This window comes from Sitodiplosis mosellana, unplaced genomic scaffold (assembly GCF_009176505.1).
Source record: "Sitodiplosis mosellana isolate CC-2019 unplaced genomic scaffold, AAFC_SMos_1.0 Smas_scaffold_1, whole genome shotgun sequence".
NCBI lineage: Eukaryota > Metazoa > Arthropoda > Insecta > Diptera > Cecidomyiidae > Sitodiplosis > Sitodiplosis mosellana.
Window position 1 is genome coordinate 671,994 of NW_022595244.1, and position 14,133 is coordinate 686,126.

Genomic DNA, 14,133 nt, shown 5'->3' on the forward strand with positions numbered 1-14,133 from the left:
CCACTGAAATTGTTTTTAATATTTCGTTTGAACTTTATATATTAACGATTGTTGCCATAGATTTCAAGATAAATATACATCTGCAACGACGTAAACATAAATTTTCCTTCGTTTCGTTTGTTTTGTGTGTGTGTGTGTGTGTTTGTGCGAAAGTGTGCTTTGTCGCTAGTTGTTTGAATTCTGTTATATTTTTCATTCGTTTTTTTTTTTCCTCTGCTGTGCAAATCTTGTGATGTTTTTCGCTATTGTTTTTCTCTCTCGCTCAGCTTATGAACGATATACAGTCAGTCAAAAAAGTATTCGGCCACCTTCAAAAAAAAAATTCTTTCGCAATTTTTTGTGTATTCAATCATAAAAACCGTAACTATTTTTGTTTATTCAATAAATTTGAAGTATTTTCTATATTATTCTTAGCAAATTTATTATATTGTACACATTTTGGAATATTTTTGAGAGGTTTTTTCTCGCAACCCTCAAATTCGACGCAAAAAAAGTATTCAGCCATTCATCGATTTCATGATTTATTCCTATTGTTTTGACATTTATCGATGACAGATGCCAATTAAATTTTTCAATATTGTGAAATACAACTAAACTGTCACTTAGTTGAATGATTTTGCGCATTTAGTTAGCTTGAAAACCGCCGAATCGTTGGAAAATGGTGAAATCTAAAGAAACGACTTTCGAGGAGAGAAAAATCATCATAAATCTTCACAAAAATAATAAAAGTGAGCGAGAAATAGCTGAAATATGTTCAAAACCACGATCAACCATAAACTCAATCATCAAAAAGTATAAAACAATTGGCGCAATACTGAACAAAACAAGATCGGGCCGGCCGTCGAAGATCAGCGATCGGCTGAAAACGAAAATAATCCGAAAAATCAAAATAAATCCAAAGATTTCGGCACCAAAAATTGCAGCAGACATCGCTGGCACTGACAATGTTGAAGTTTCACCGCAAACAGTAAGAAATGTTCTGAAAAAACATGGGTACAATGGCCGGATCGCACGGAAAAAATGTTTGGTGAGTTCGGCTAATAAGGCCAAGCGTTTGGAATTCGCTATTCGTCATGCAAACACACCTCAATCGTACTCCCGACGAGAAATTTGCGGTAAAATAGGTGTACGTCGACTATCCGTCGCATATCCGTTTTTGAGTGCGGATACTCGCAATGCGAATAGGTATCCACAATAAAAGTTGCCGCAAAATGTTATCGCTGAATACCCTGCGACTATTCGCGCTGCGATAAATGTGAAGTTGTAACTGGATCGAGTGTGACATTTCGACTTGAAACTTCGTACAACCAACGTGAAGTTGGCTGCGTTCGACGGACTTTTTCGTATTGCGACTATACGTAGAATAGTCGCAATGCGATATTCCGCAAATTTCTCGTCGGGACTGGAATAAGGTGATATGGTCGGATGAAAGTAAATTTGAAGTATTTTCATCGAATTTTCGAGCTAAAGTGTGGCGAAAACCCGGCACGGAGTTACAGCCAAAAAACCTAACACCAACCGTGAAGCATGGCGGCGGATGGTGCCGTGATGGTGTGGGGTTGCATGACTGCTTCGGGTGTCGGAAAATTGGTGTTTATCGATGGAAGAATGGACCAGTATGTGTACAAAGGCATTCTTCAAAGAAATTTGTTGTCAAGTGCTCGCCAATTGAACATTGATTCCGACTTTGTGTTCCAGCATGACAATGACCCCAAGCACACGGCAGGAAGTGTGAAGGAATGGTTGTCCAAAAAGATCGAAAATGTGCTTGAATGGCCAGCCCAGTGACCTGACCTCAATCCTATTGAACATTTATGGGACCATTTGGATCGAAAAATACACCAAATCAGCATCAGTAGCATAGCTGAGTTGAAAGCCACGATTGTATCCGAATGGGCCAAAATCCCAACGACTGTGACCAAAAATTTGGTCGATTCAATGCCACGTAGAATGCAGGCGGTTCGTCGCGCAAAAGGAAACCCAACAAAATATTAAATATTCTCTTTTTTCTTAAAAAATCATGCAATATTGATGCGTGGCCGAATACTTTTTTTGCGTCAAATTTAAGTATCTCTCAGAAAAAGGTCCCAAAAACATTCTAAAATGTGATTAATATTTTAAATATGCTATTAATAATAAAGAATATTCTTCAAGTTTAATAAATAAACAAAAATTGAATTGACTTTGAATAATTATTGCACAGAAATATGAAGAAAAAAAAATTGTTCACAGGTGGCCGAATACTTTTTTGACTGACTGTATATACATTTTTCCACTCTTTTTATTTGTTCGTTAAGTGGAGAGAACAGTTACGGAAAATCATTGTGTTGACCGTTTAAATTTCTTTCACATTTTCCGACTTTCAACGCATACGCCCCACCTCACACTCTCCATCTCACTCTTTCGATGTGTTCATTTGGTTTTTTGCCTCTGTGTGCCGCACATCCATTCCCTTGCTCTGATGCCTCTTTTGGCCGAGAACCGCCACTTTTTCTAAGTAGTACTTTGGCTACTTTCATAATTAGAGGCGGTAAATTATCACAGTTGTTTCTTAAATAGTTTTTTTTCTTCCTCTCAGCTTATCTTTCTGTCTTCGTCTCTCATTCGCTTGCTCGTTTTTTTGTTCAAAGCATTCCGCTAAAAATAGCTTGAAGAGAGTGATATAGATCTTTGTTAGTGGGTAAATTTTCGCAGTCACTGGATTTCCCACTAGATTTATAACGTTTCGAGTGAGTTTAACATCTGTGTTCGACTTTTAGAGGCTATGAAGAGTGTTCTTCGAAGGAAATACTATCATTTGTGTGCAATTCGAAGCCAAAGCGTTGAGTGTGCGACAAATACGTCTCGGGTTACAAGTGAAACGCGATCGGAAGACGAGCCACGATTTATTAACGCTTTTCCTAGGGAAAGTGACACACGCAGAGAGAGAGAGAGAGAGAGAGAGAGAGAGAGAGAGATCGAGTGAAGGGAAGCGACATAGAGAGAAAGATTGCTGAGAGACGCATTCCGCAATTTTCGAATAGCCTACTTTGGTGGTCAACTTGATTTCACCAATGCAAACAATGAAGTGCATTCGACAAAATGATGTTTAAATTTTGCATTCCAATTTGAATTCTTTCAAGCCTAATGTGTGTGCGTGCGTTGTGCATGCCCACACATGTTTATTGTTTTCAAGTGTCCGGCGGCTACGCCATGGGCAACATTCAAAGCTCCGGTTTCCTTGCAAAACTTGGTGGCTTTCATGGCACGTGATTTTTCGTATCTCAATATCTTTCGGTAAAAGGCTAAAAACAACACATGGTCTTCCGTCGGTTTGCTTCCGTTAACATCCATTTAATCATTTTAATTTTCTCAAGCGATCATCAGCAAAATGGTTTTGGTCCATTTTATAAAATGGACGAGCGGCGACTGAACATGAAACATGATTTCTCAATGACCACGAATTTATGTACGCATCATTTACGTTGAGAGGCGATAGCCATTTGATCCGTATTGTGTTTTTGTTTCATGTCAAGCATCCAACGCTCTCACTAAAATGTAACACTGATGTTATTTGCATTGGCTACGAGTAGGCTTTGGATGGGAGAGAAAGCGAGAGCGAACGAGTTAGAGAACCAAATCAAGTGTATGGCATTAGAGCTCAGTCGGGGTTGAACTGCATGTGTGCGTGTGTGCTCTGATTGTATGATGATTTGAGAGCAGAAACATCTATAAAATATGTAAAATGTTTGCACAGTGAGTGGGTATGAACTTGGCTCGTTGATTTGTCGAGCCAAGGCACTCTTTATTTTGAACACACTCTACTACTCTATATACGCTGTGTTTGTTGGTAAATTGCTGTTAACGTTGGACACATTTACAATGGCTTGCTGTGAAGCTCTCTCTCTCTCTCTCTCTCTCTCTCTCTCTCTCTCTCTCTCTCTCTTTCTCTCTCTCTAGCCCAAAATGAAAATGAAAATCGGTTCGAAGGGAATATATGTGTGTCATAAGCGCCGCGACGGAAAAGATACACAGCACAACAGCCATGTCAACTCTTTGCAATGCACAACAAACCCATATCTCGTTATTGCGGAACTATAGCATTCTCGCATACCAGCGCCCGGTTTTAGTTCCGCTTTTCACTTTTTCTGCCCTCTCGGCCTTTTTTCTTGCCCGCTTGCTCGTTTTTTCGCTGCAACACAATTCGCACAGACAAAATATCAATTTCACTGTGCCAACGCAGAGAAATTGCACAAAGCGAAAACATGTTGGTGCCAACACAATCGCAATGAAAAATAGACAGTGAACGAAGGCAAAAGAAATTCTGTATCGAAATGCTCATCAGTTTGATAGATATGTATCTATCTACTTAATATAATAAACATTGTTGTGATTACATGAAAATCTCGATATCTGGGCCAAATGCATGCAGCAGCAGCGTCACAGTAACGGCATTTTTGGCATTCATTCTTATCCGAAATGATTTTGTCTCTCCTTCCCATTCGTGTTTTTCTGCTTTTACTTGACTCAATGCTGCTATACTATCTGATGCACTCGACATGCAGCTGAATCAGAAGCTGTTCAATCTAACACACACACACACACACACCATTTATGTATGTTGGCTACAGCTGCTCTGCCTGTTTCACTTGATAATACTCTTTGTGCACATAAAAATAAAAATTATTTTTAATTTCTTTCCATTATTCTGGCTGTGCCTTCCATTTCGATTCGCCTTTTCTTTTGCTGCTTCAGCGCTTTGGCATTGATGAGCGAGCTTCGTCTACTTTTCTCTTTTCTTCATTTTCTTCTTCTTCCCGGTCGCCCATTTAACGTTTTTCCCTTTAACGCATTCGATTGACTCGTTAGTTTTTATTTTCTTCACTGCAAACTCTTTACTCTCGGCTCTCTTTTCTTTCTTTGCGCCAAGTTTCACTGATTTTTCACCATTTACACGTTCTTCTCGGCCAATTGCTTGCGTTCATAATAAGGAAATGCACGATGATGTGGAAAGAGATATACTGAACGAGTGCGCGAGCGAAAAAGCAGAACAGAGAGAAAAATAAAGAAACTTGATTGAGATGCATGATAAGCTTTAAAGGGGAAAAAATGCCCAACCATGTCGGATCATTTAGCGATCAATCTAGAAAATTCCAAATATGAACTCGAAAAACATTCCATTTTCGATACAATATTCCAGACGCCGGAACATTGCAATTACTTGAGCTCGTGAGCTCATTCATGAATTGGAATTCATCTTATTCGTCCAGAGCATATTTAATTTCATTATGAAATGAAAACAGTGAAAAGCAACGAAGACACAACAAAAAAGGAGACAAACACATTTTTAGCATATTAAATTTATTACTTCGGAATGACGTTCAAAATTTGAACCAATGGCGATTGTTCTATGAAAACTTAAAAGCAATAGGAAGTTACGAAAATAGCGTTTTCTCTAATGAATTTCGCAACAAACGGAAAATCCTTCGCATTACTAAGCGACAGCAGAATTCCAAAGAAATCGAATCAAGTTTATAAATTAGCCATGGTTTTTCCTGTTCATTCATAAGTTCGTTGGAAATGATGACCGTTTGAAAGAGCGACACATAGATGTCGTGCATCGACAATTGCCTATGTTAACATATACTGTGAACGAATTCCATTCAATTGAGTGATAGTTGGTATATGAGTTTAGTCATATATTTACCATAAGGCGTCTCCATTACCATTTAAATTGGAAACGATTTTTTATTGTTTGCAAACTTAGCATTGTTATCGATTTCAAATATAACTTCTTGGTAACGATTTTGTTCCATTTTATTTCTAATTATTACAAACAGCGTTTATTTGCACATTTTGAATAGAGAAATTTTGAAATGCGCACGTTTTGCTGTTATCGTCGTATGAAGATATGATCATTAAGTTTGCAATTTCTCCTAAATTTCACGTATATCCTACGAAATTCCTCTTCATTCTTGAGCATAAAAGATAATAAAAAAAAGTGTGTTTAAAGCCAGACCCCTATATATTTTCTATCATATTTTTCGGAATTCTAGGCCAAGGTGAATGTGTCGAGTAGAGTAATGGCAAATTTCAAAGTAATTTCAAAGCAACTTGATAAAATTAAGGGCAATTTTAATTGTTTCATACGTTCATTCAAGCCAATAGCATATTCACATTTCGACCAATGACTGTTTTAACGGCCCTATCATATTTTTATGTAACTATGTATTATAATCGTACATCAGCCACCACAATCAACACAACAGCAATAATGATAACGATAGATTTAATGAGAGAGTGTCATGTGACTCATTTTGGACAGATAGATCTATCTTAATCTTGTGCGTCTGGTCAGTGATTCCGTTTGCTTTGTTTGCATGTGATTCAGGTGATTCAATTCAACGTAAATAATAAGTTGTAAGACGTAACGTAATGAACAAATGCAAACTGACTTTACCGACAAATCAAATGAGAACCGTGTTTCTTGGTTTGACCGAAAGATTAATGTGTGCGAATAACAACAATGCGACCCGTATATCGGCCAACGACTCGCGGAGTTAACGTTTGTTGTACATGAATTGAAACTTATTATTTTTGATTCAATTATATCTTATGACAAGCAGATACAACAAAACAGATACACAAAAACAGTGATTCAAGACAATTCGCCGATAGTTAGGTCGAAAACAGTACGAAACACGATTCAATTGTTGAAAATATTTTGGAAATAGCAAATTCATTTGGAATGCAGCGTACGCAGTTTATGAATAAAAGTTCATTCCATTCGTGATCCATGATTTTGCCGAAAATTTGCATTTTTGGCGCCTAAAGTTCAAGATAATTGCTTTTTTTAAAAACCACGACACATCAAAGTTGTATGCATCAATTGATGTGGATCGTGCCAATGTTATCGCTTCTCAGTTCCGTACAAATATCACTATTGAATTTACATAAAGCAAACATATTTCTTTTACTCATATTCCTCTGCCTAATCTAGTTTTTGCCTGGCTTATGTATTTATCAATTCGCACAAAATAAACAAGTGGACGTGACCTTGAGCGATATGGCGCACGCCAAACATTCATAAGGAAAGAAATGACAGACCACAAACACTGGAATCAGTTTCGAATGAAACGCTGTAGCGATAAGTTGACCGTGCTGCTATTTCAATGTGATTTAGACTCAATCTTTTAAGAGGAAGCGGTAATTTAATACAATACGTAAATGATCATAAAATTAATTTTATTCCTGGAGTTTGACACGGACTGAATGGTAACACACATCTTAATTGAGGTGAATTTTTTATCTGTTCAACACCGTCGAAAATTTGTTTTTGTTTTTGTTAATGGTTTGTGATTTCGGTACGAATTTCATCAAATCATTATTACTGGTGTGATTGAAATAAATGAAACACCTGTTTTTGCACTCTTTGCTGTCTAATGATCGAAGCTGCGATCGAAAGTGAAACCGCACAACAACATGCAAAAAAATGAATGTCAATGTTAAGTCATGCAGAGTGCGCAACGTCGTTCAACATATGTTTATCTGGTGTGTTGGAGTGTCAAAGTACAAAAAAATGGAATTCAAACTGTAAAAAAACCAATTTAAATTGAATAAAAATCCAGGCGCCTGGCAATTTGTTTTGTCCAATGGACCAAGTGTGACCAATGGAATGTGAATAGATTATCAGACTGGCCGAAAGACTGGTCTACGGAAATATATCTGTATTTTTTTTAAAGCTGAACTTATTCGATCACAAGCCAGTCATAATCTGTGTGTTGACAAACAAAGAACAAGTAGACAAAGTCAAATAACAATTTAAAAAAATAGTTCTACGTAGAAGGTGTACAGCTCGTGAATGCCAACTGTGCGTTTTGTCGGTATTAGAATCAACGAAAGCGTGTCGAGGCGAAGATCGTTATTTGGCAAGTGTCAATATTTGGCGACATATCTAATTTCTGCCAAATTTATTTGTGCAAATTGCAGTACATCTGGTTTTAGAACCGTAGTTTGTGATAAAAATGATTTTATCGCAGTTATATTTACAGTAATTAAGTTTATTGCCAATGATTCTTTGTTCACGTTAGATGTCATTAACCTAACATGAGCATTTACTCTCGTTCAACCGGTGAACCGAATATTATTTGCGATTTGTGATCGTGCTTTAAAAACCCTCGACCTCATTTGAAGTGGCTGATTCTATATGTGTATATTTATCGACATCATTTTAAAATAAATGCAGCTTATCTTGATATTGCTCAGTAGACTTCGAGCTGAATAAGAAAGCACGTCGGACAGAAGTACAAGATTCCGATTTTTATTTCAATTGCAGTGTATTTTTTAAAAACAATTCTATTAAAAAAATGCTACGTAAATTACCGATAAAGTAAAAATAGCAAGTGCATGTGTCTATTCTCAAACGATATAAATTGATTGGTGTTTTTCTTGAATGTTTCGACCACGTGAAATATTTAATTCAAATAAATAGGAGAATTATTCAACGATTCATTGTGCGTAAATTTTGGCTATCGGTGTAACCCATGATTAAACCTACCGGTTTTTTTTACTGGTTTTTAATTTAAACAAACGCTATTGGCAACAACAGTGGTTTTTATTCATATTTCCGGTTTTTTCCGACAACATATTTTTTCTCGGTAGTAATTTATATTTTATCGTTATAAAGAACGTCTTTATTTGTTCTTCCAAGGTTTCATACGGAGACAAGAAACAAAGAAAGTGTAAAGATGATTTTGCGAAAGAAGTTGAACGCCAATTTATTGGTGTGTTACAATTTCGCGCTATTGTTCGCAGTTTGTTCGGCGCAGAATAATGGAGCACACAGAATAAAAGGAAACAGACCTAATATTATTATCATAATGGCTGATGATATGGTGAGTATAGTTTGAAAAAACATCGCGATTGAAAATCGTAAGATAGTTGAATAATTATAATTGATGATTCAAAAGGGCTTCAATGACGCATCAATTCATGGCTCAAATCAAATTCCCACACCGAATATCGATGCGCTCGGTATCATGGGCATTCAATTGAATCAAATGTACGTGGCTCCAATGTGCACACCATCGCGATCTTCGCTGCTCACGGGCAAATATGAATCGAATTTAGGAATGCAACACTTTGTCATACCATCCGATGCACCCTACGGTCTTAGCCCTGAAGATAAAACCATTGCGCAATACATGAAAATCGGCGGCTATCGAACATATCTGGTTGGTAAATGGCATTTAGGTTTCTTTGAAAAGCGATACACACCGTTGTACCGAGGCTTCGATTCACACTTTGGTTATCTGGGACCTTACATTGATTACTACAATCACAGCTTGAAAATGGTAACATTTCATTTTTGCACATTTTTATAAATTATGATTTTGAAACGCATTCGGGCATACAGCTTATGAAACATGTACGAACGAGAACGAAATCGGGTTAATTAATATTATTGTTGTTTTCAGGCGCCAAAGCCTGATTATCAACTAGCTAGTGGTTATGATATGCGCAAAAACTTAACCGTTCACTGGGATACAATTAAGCAATATGCCACCGACCTATTCACCGATCAGGCGATTGAGACGATAAAAAATCATGACAGAAGTGCACCAATGTTTATGATGTTAACACATTTAGCACCTCACACTGCAAACGAAGATGATCCAATGCAAGCACCAGAGGATGAAATCAATAAATTCAGCTATATTCAAAACAGAAAGCGTAGAGTGTACGCTGCAATGGTATCAAAATTGGACCAGAGCGTAGGCAAGGTTGTGAAAGCACTTGATGATAATAAAATGCTCGATAATAGCATCATTTTGTTTATGTCGGACAATGGATCTCCCATTCAGGGTAAGTATTTAACAGAAAATTAGCTTTTTCCTCGAAATTCTTCAAAGTTTTTATCACTTATGTCGTCGGTTGCAATTTTAAAATATATTTTTATCAAACATTCCAGGAGAACACTCGAATTCAGGATCCAATTTCCCATTCAAAGGTGTAAGTATCAAAAAACAATCTGTGCTCGTTCTTATATTGAAATTAATAGTTTGACATTGGTCGTTTCAGCAAAAAGATACTCCATGGGAGGGTGCAATTCGATCTGCGGCTGCCATATGGAGTCCCCGATTGAAGCGAAGACAACGTGTTTCAAATCAAATGATTCACATATCGGATTGGCTACCAACGTTCGCAAAGATAGCCGGAGTTGATATTGACGGGCCCATTGATGGAAAAAATGTATGGAACGCCCTGTCATACAATTTACCAAGTCCACGTCGTGAAATTCTTGCCCATCATGATACGGAAGTTCCATACATGGCATATATTAGTGATAATTTCAAACTGGTAACCGGTTCAACATATGAAGGACTCTATGATCGTTGGCTCAGCGAACCAATTAGACGATCCGAAGAGAATTCAACTTTCGAAGAAAGTTATAGTGAATCGATTTTAGCATCGGATGTAGGACAAGTACTGTTGAAATACTCGACCACAAAGCAGAATCAATTCCGAAATTGGGTAGGAACAAACTTTGGAACGATTAGTGACGATGAAATCGTTGAAATTCGACAGAAGGCTAAAGTAACATGCAACGGATACACACCGCCCAATAACAACTCCGTTTGGGCCTGTAATCCAATTGAATCGCCGTGCTTGTTCGATATTTTTAGCGATCCGTGTGAAACTACAAATTTAGCATCGAAATTCCCAGATTTGGTCAAGAAGTTCCAATCAAAGCTGGATTATTATGGACAAATTGCAAGGCCAACGCGCAACAAACCGGGTGACCCTCGCAGCGATCCAGCCAATTTCGGCGGCATTTGGACGTGGTGGTATGACGAAATGAATATCACCACATCCAGTTCAGGTAAATGCCCTACAAGGATTTTGCGACAACGTTTACGCAAACGTATCGCCAACCTTCCGCAATAGTTGTCACAAAATGCATGAACTGTGATCAACTTCATTCGAATTCAGCATGTTGTATTTTTAAAGGCTGCAATGGCTGATTATTCTACTTAATAATTATTTTGAATAAGTTTTTATTTCTTATTAGCAACGATGAGCAACATGAAAAGTTTAAATAAAACCATTTGAAATTATATTTTCAATGTAATGAAGTTGGATACAATTCGAATTTACGGGTTTACGCAATGCGATATGTCGCAGATATGTCGGCTTAATGATTTTGCGTAAACCTGTACATTGAAAAACCTATCGCAATGAGGAATGTCGCGGGAAGGTTTTGCTTTAAGGCGACATGTCGACGTTAACCTCAATGTATCGCAAAATTCTTGTAGGGATGGTCAACATTCGATTTCAATAAATAACCACTATAATAGCTTATATTCATTTAGCATCGGACATTGGGGAAAATTCTGTACACACAATCATTTACATTTATATATGTTTTTCAGTATGTGATTTAAGTATTTAAATTGTTCATACAATATTCGAAAAATCATTCTTAACCTTCGTTCCCACGAAATTCAATTTGATTATTTTTTTCTATTTTTTTAGCTTTCTTTTGTGTTCATCCGAGGCGAGGCATTTTGCATCAACACACAAATATTTGTTCGATATGAAGTACAATGAGTTGAAGAAGAGGGTAATTTGACCACTCGAAGCTTTCTTCAGAAGCTCTGCTGCGCAAATATATATATGAAACGTAAAATAAGACAAAAAAATCCCATCTGGAAACTGATTAGTGAGATAGATATCATCCAGTCTCCAAGTACTGCCTTTTTAGGACACATTTACCATTTTCGGTCTCATTTATCAGACTATGTACCATTATTATTTGTATTTATCCGTAAACAAAAACATTCATTAATAAATAGAACTGCGAGCACATGTTGGAACCTTCATTATATTTTATGTTTACGTACCGCAACTGTTTTCAATATTTCATTCATTTATTTTGGAAATCACCACTTAATCAATGGCGAACGGCAACGGCGTTCCCAGGGGGGGGCAAGCCGGGCAGTTGCCCGTACCTTCGTCTAAAAAGCCAAGAATGTCCTCGTTTTTGGTTATCGTCGATCCTAAAAATTTGATTTTTTATGGAAAATCGAGGACTTTTCTGAACAAAAATGCAAGAAATTGTTAAACACATTTGATTTTTTATGGAAAAAAATACCCAAATGCCCTTTTCTTCCATTGTGCGAATCATGATATAAATTTGGTTGTGAATGACTTGAATATCATTCCGGAAGTACGTAATACGATTGCCACAATAAAAGACGTTATAAACTTCTTCCGAGAGTCAACTCTGCGACGCAAATACGTCCCGAATATTCCTGCATTTTGCGCAACACGATGGTCCGAAAAATACAAAAGTATTTCTCTTTTTAAAAATCATTTTGAAACTATTATTGCTGGGTTAGAAAAGTTAACTACAGACGGCAATGCTGAATTAAGAAAAAAAGCATTTCAACTACATGCTGCCTGTACCAAATCAATATTTGTCTTATGCGTTTTCATTATTGCAAAGTACTCGGCCATACTTGAGCCTGTGGTAAACGCATTACAATGAAATCGAGATATGGCGTTCACTTTGGGAGGAAAAAAATTTGAGCAACGAGCAGCTCAAAAACTTGGATTTATGTGACATAATAAAAGAAACTGAAATGTTTTTTCCATCTGTGAAGCATGCACTACAAATATCGTTAGCTCAGCCGTCGACAACATGCACTATTGAACGATCATTTAGCACATTACGGCGTGTTAAAACTTGGTTGCGCTCTACAATGGGGGACAGCCGTCTAAATGGTATGTTGTCAAATCTTTATCATAAATTGTGATGATTAAATTTTTCCGCGAATTTTGGGTTCATGTATGTTGAGCGTACATCGAACAATGGTGAAGGAAAACACAGAAAATATACGAGAAGAAGTGCTCACCCGTTTTGCTCAAGACCCGAGAAAATTACTTTTTTAATAATAAGTTAATTTTATAGTGAATTTTGATACTAAAAAAATTAAATATGTCTTCGTTTTTCAATAGAAAAAAACTAAAAAATGTCCTCGATTTTCAAATATTTCTTGTTTTGCCCCTACCTTAACGAAATCCTGAGAACGCTCTTGGCGAACGGACTGGCACGAAGGATTTGTTCGATGTAGTTTGAATAACTTAGCGAGGAAATCAATAAATGCAACGTGTGCCTACAGTGGGAATGAAAATTACTTCTTGAAATAATAACAATTGGAAAAACGGTCCAAATCGTTGTATTGATTTATGGAGAATTCGTCCGTAAATAACGAAGAAAAACAATCGGTGGTAGAGGGTCGTAAAGTGAATCAGAGCTCAATTATTTGTTAACTACTGGATATAGTAGACGGAAAAAAGTCGTGCCAGTGATAGTTCAAAAGCTGTTCGTAATTATGTTATTAGAACTTTTAGATTTATCTATATTGTTTCGGTGTTTACAAGTATTATCATACCAAAAGATATTCATATCCAAATTTTTAAAGGAAATCGAGAAAATAATTGTTTCAATAAATTGATTTTCTGTTTGAAAATGTGTTTAAAATGTAACACATGAATGACATTTTTGTTAATATTCTAAGAAGAATTGAAGTCTCACTTTATAAAAGTAAATAAGCGAAAATGTTTTCAATATAACAACATTCGAAAACTCACATGGATCGATTTTTAATACTAACTACATAATGATATTCAGGTCAAATACGTCAATCCGACCTACAGATTTACATTTTGCCGTAACACATTAATATTGTAACAAAGAGCCAAAGTAATGCTATTACAATTATAATGCCAAAATTAAGCATTACCGGTAATGTGTTACAATCATCCACCCTGAGTAAATACGAATATTTTTTCACGTCATAAAGGTCATTTCTAAAACGACTATTACACTTACTTTAACATCACCGTTATTGGAATGTAACAGTTCTTCAAAATGAAAACTCTGACTTTGTTTTAAACTCATTTGAGATTGATTGGACTGATTACACGGGATTCTATTCACAAAAATGAGATTTTCGCTCTTGCTTCGAAGTGCATTTGTTCGGGCATGTTTTCAGTTAATTTTATCACCATCTTATGGTTTTTAATAAAAACACCTCGAACATCTGAAAGGTATAATGAAGCGTTAGCTTATATATCGTGTCAAATAGC

At 36.5% G+C, this 14,133-nt stretch overlaps 1 protein-coding gene across 6 annotated transcripts; it reads left to right on the forward strand.

Annotated features, from left to right (window-relative positions):
* Nucleotides 1-7,086: 7,086 nt before the first annotated feature.
* LOC129569535 (arylsulfatase B-like) lies at nt 7,087-11,861 on the forward strand. Of its 6 annotated transcripts, XM_055448421.1 has the most exons (9): nt 7,120-7,275; nt 7,432-7,530; nt 8,690-8,873; nt 8,949-9,332; nt 9,456-9,843; nt 9,950-9,990; nt 10,060-10,861; nt 11,352-11,410; nt 11,515-11,861. In XM_055448421.1, exons 2-9 carry the CDS (start codon nt 7,472-7,474, stop codon nt 11,587-11,589), a joined length of 1,992 nt encoding a protein of 663 aa, XP_055304396.1. In that variant the 5' UTR covers nt 7,120-7,275; nt 7,432-7,471; the 3' UTR covers nt 11,590-11,861. The 6 variants fall into 6 exon arrangements, with proteins under 6 accessions (XP_055304427.1, XP_055304396.1, XP_055304407.1 ...); XM_055448452.1 differs by lacking the exon at nt 7,432-7,530 and having other exon boundaries at nt 7,087-7,185; XM_055448432.1 differs by lacking the exon at nt 11,352-11,410.
* The last annotated feature ends 2,272 nt before the right edge of the window (nt 11,862-14,133 follow it).

Coding starts and splice junctions, on each gene's coding strand:
- LOC129569535 (XM_055448421.1), top strand. CDS start 7,472: ATGAATGTCAATGTTAAGTCATGCAGAGTGCGCAACGTCGTTCAACAT. Junction 10,862..11,351: donor TATCACCACATCCAGTTCAG/GTAAATGCCCTA, acceptor ATATTCATTTAG/CATCGGACATTGGGGAAAAT. Junction 11,411..11,514: donor ACATTTATATATGTTTTTCA/GTATGTGATTTA, acceptor CTATTTTTTTAG/CTTTCTTTTGTGTTCATCCG.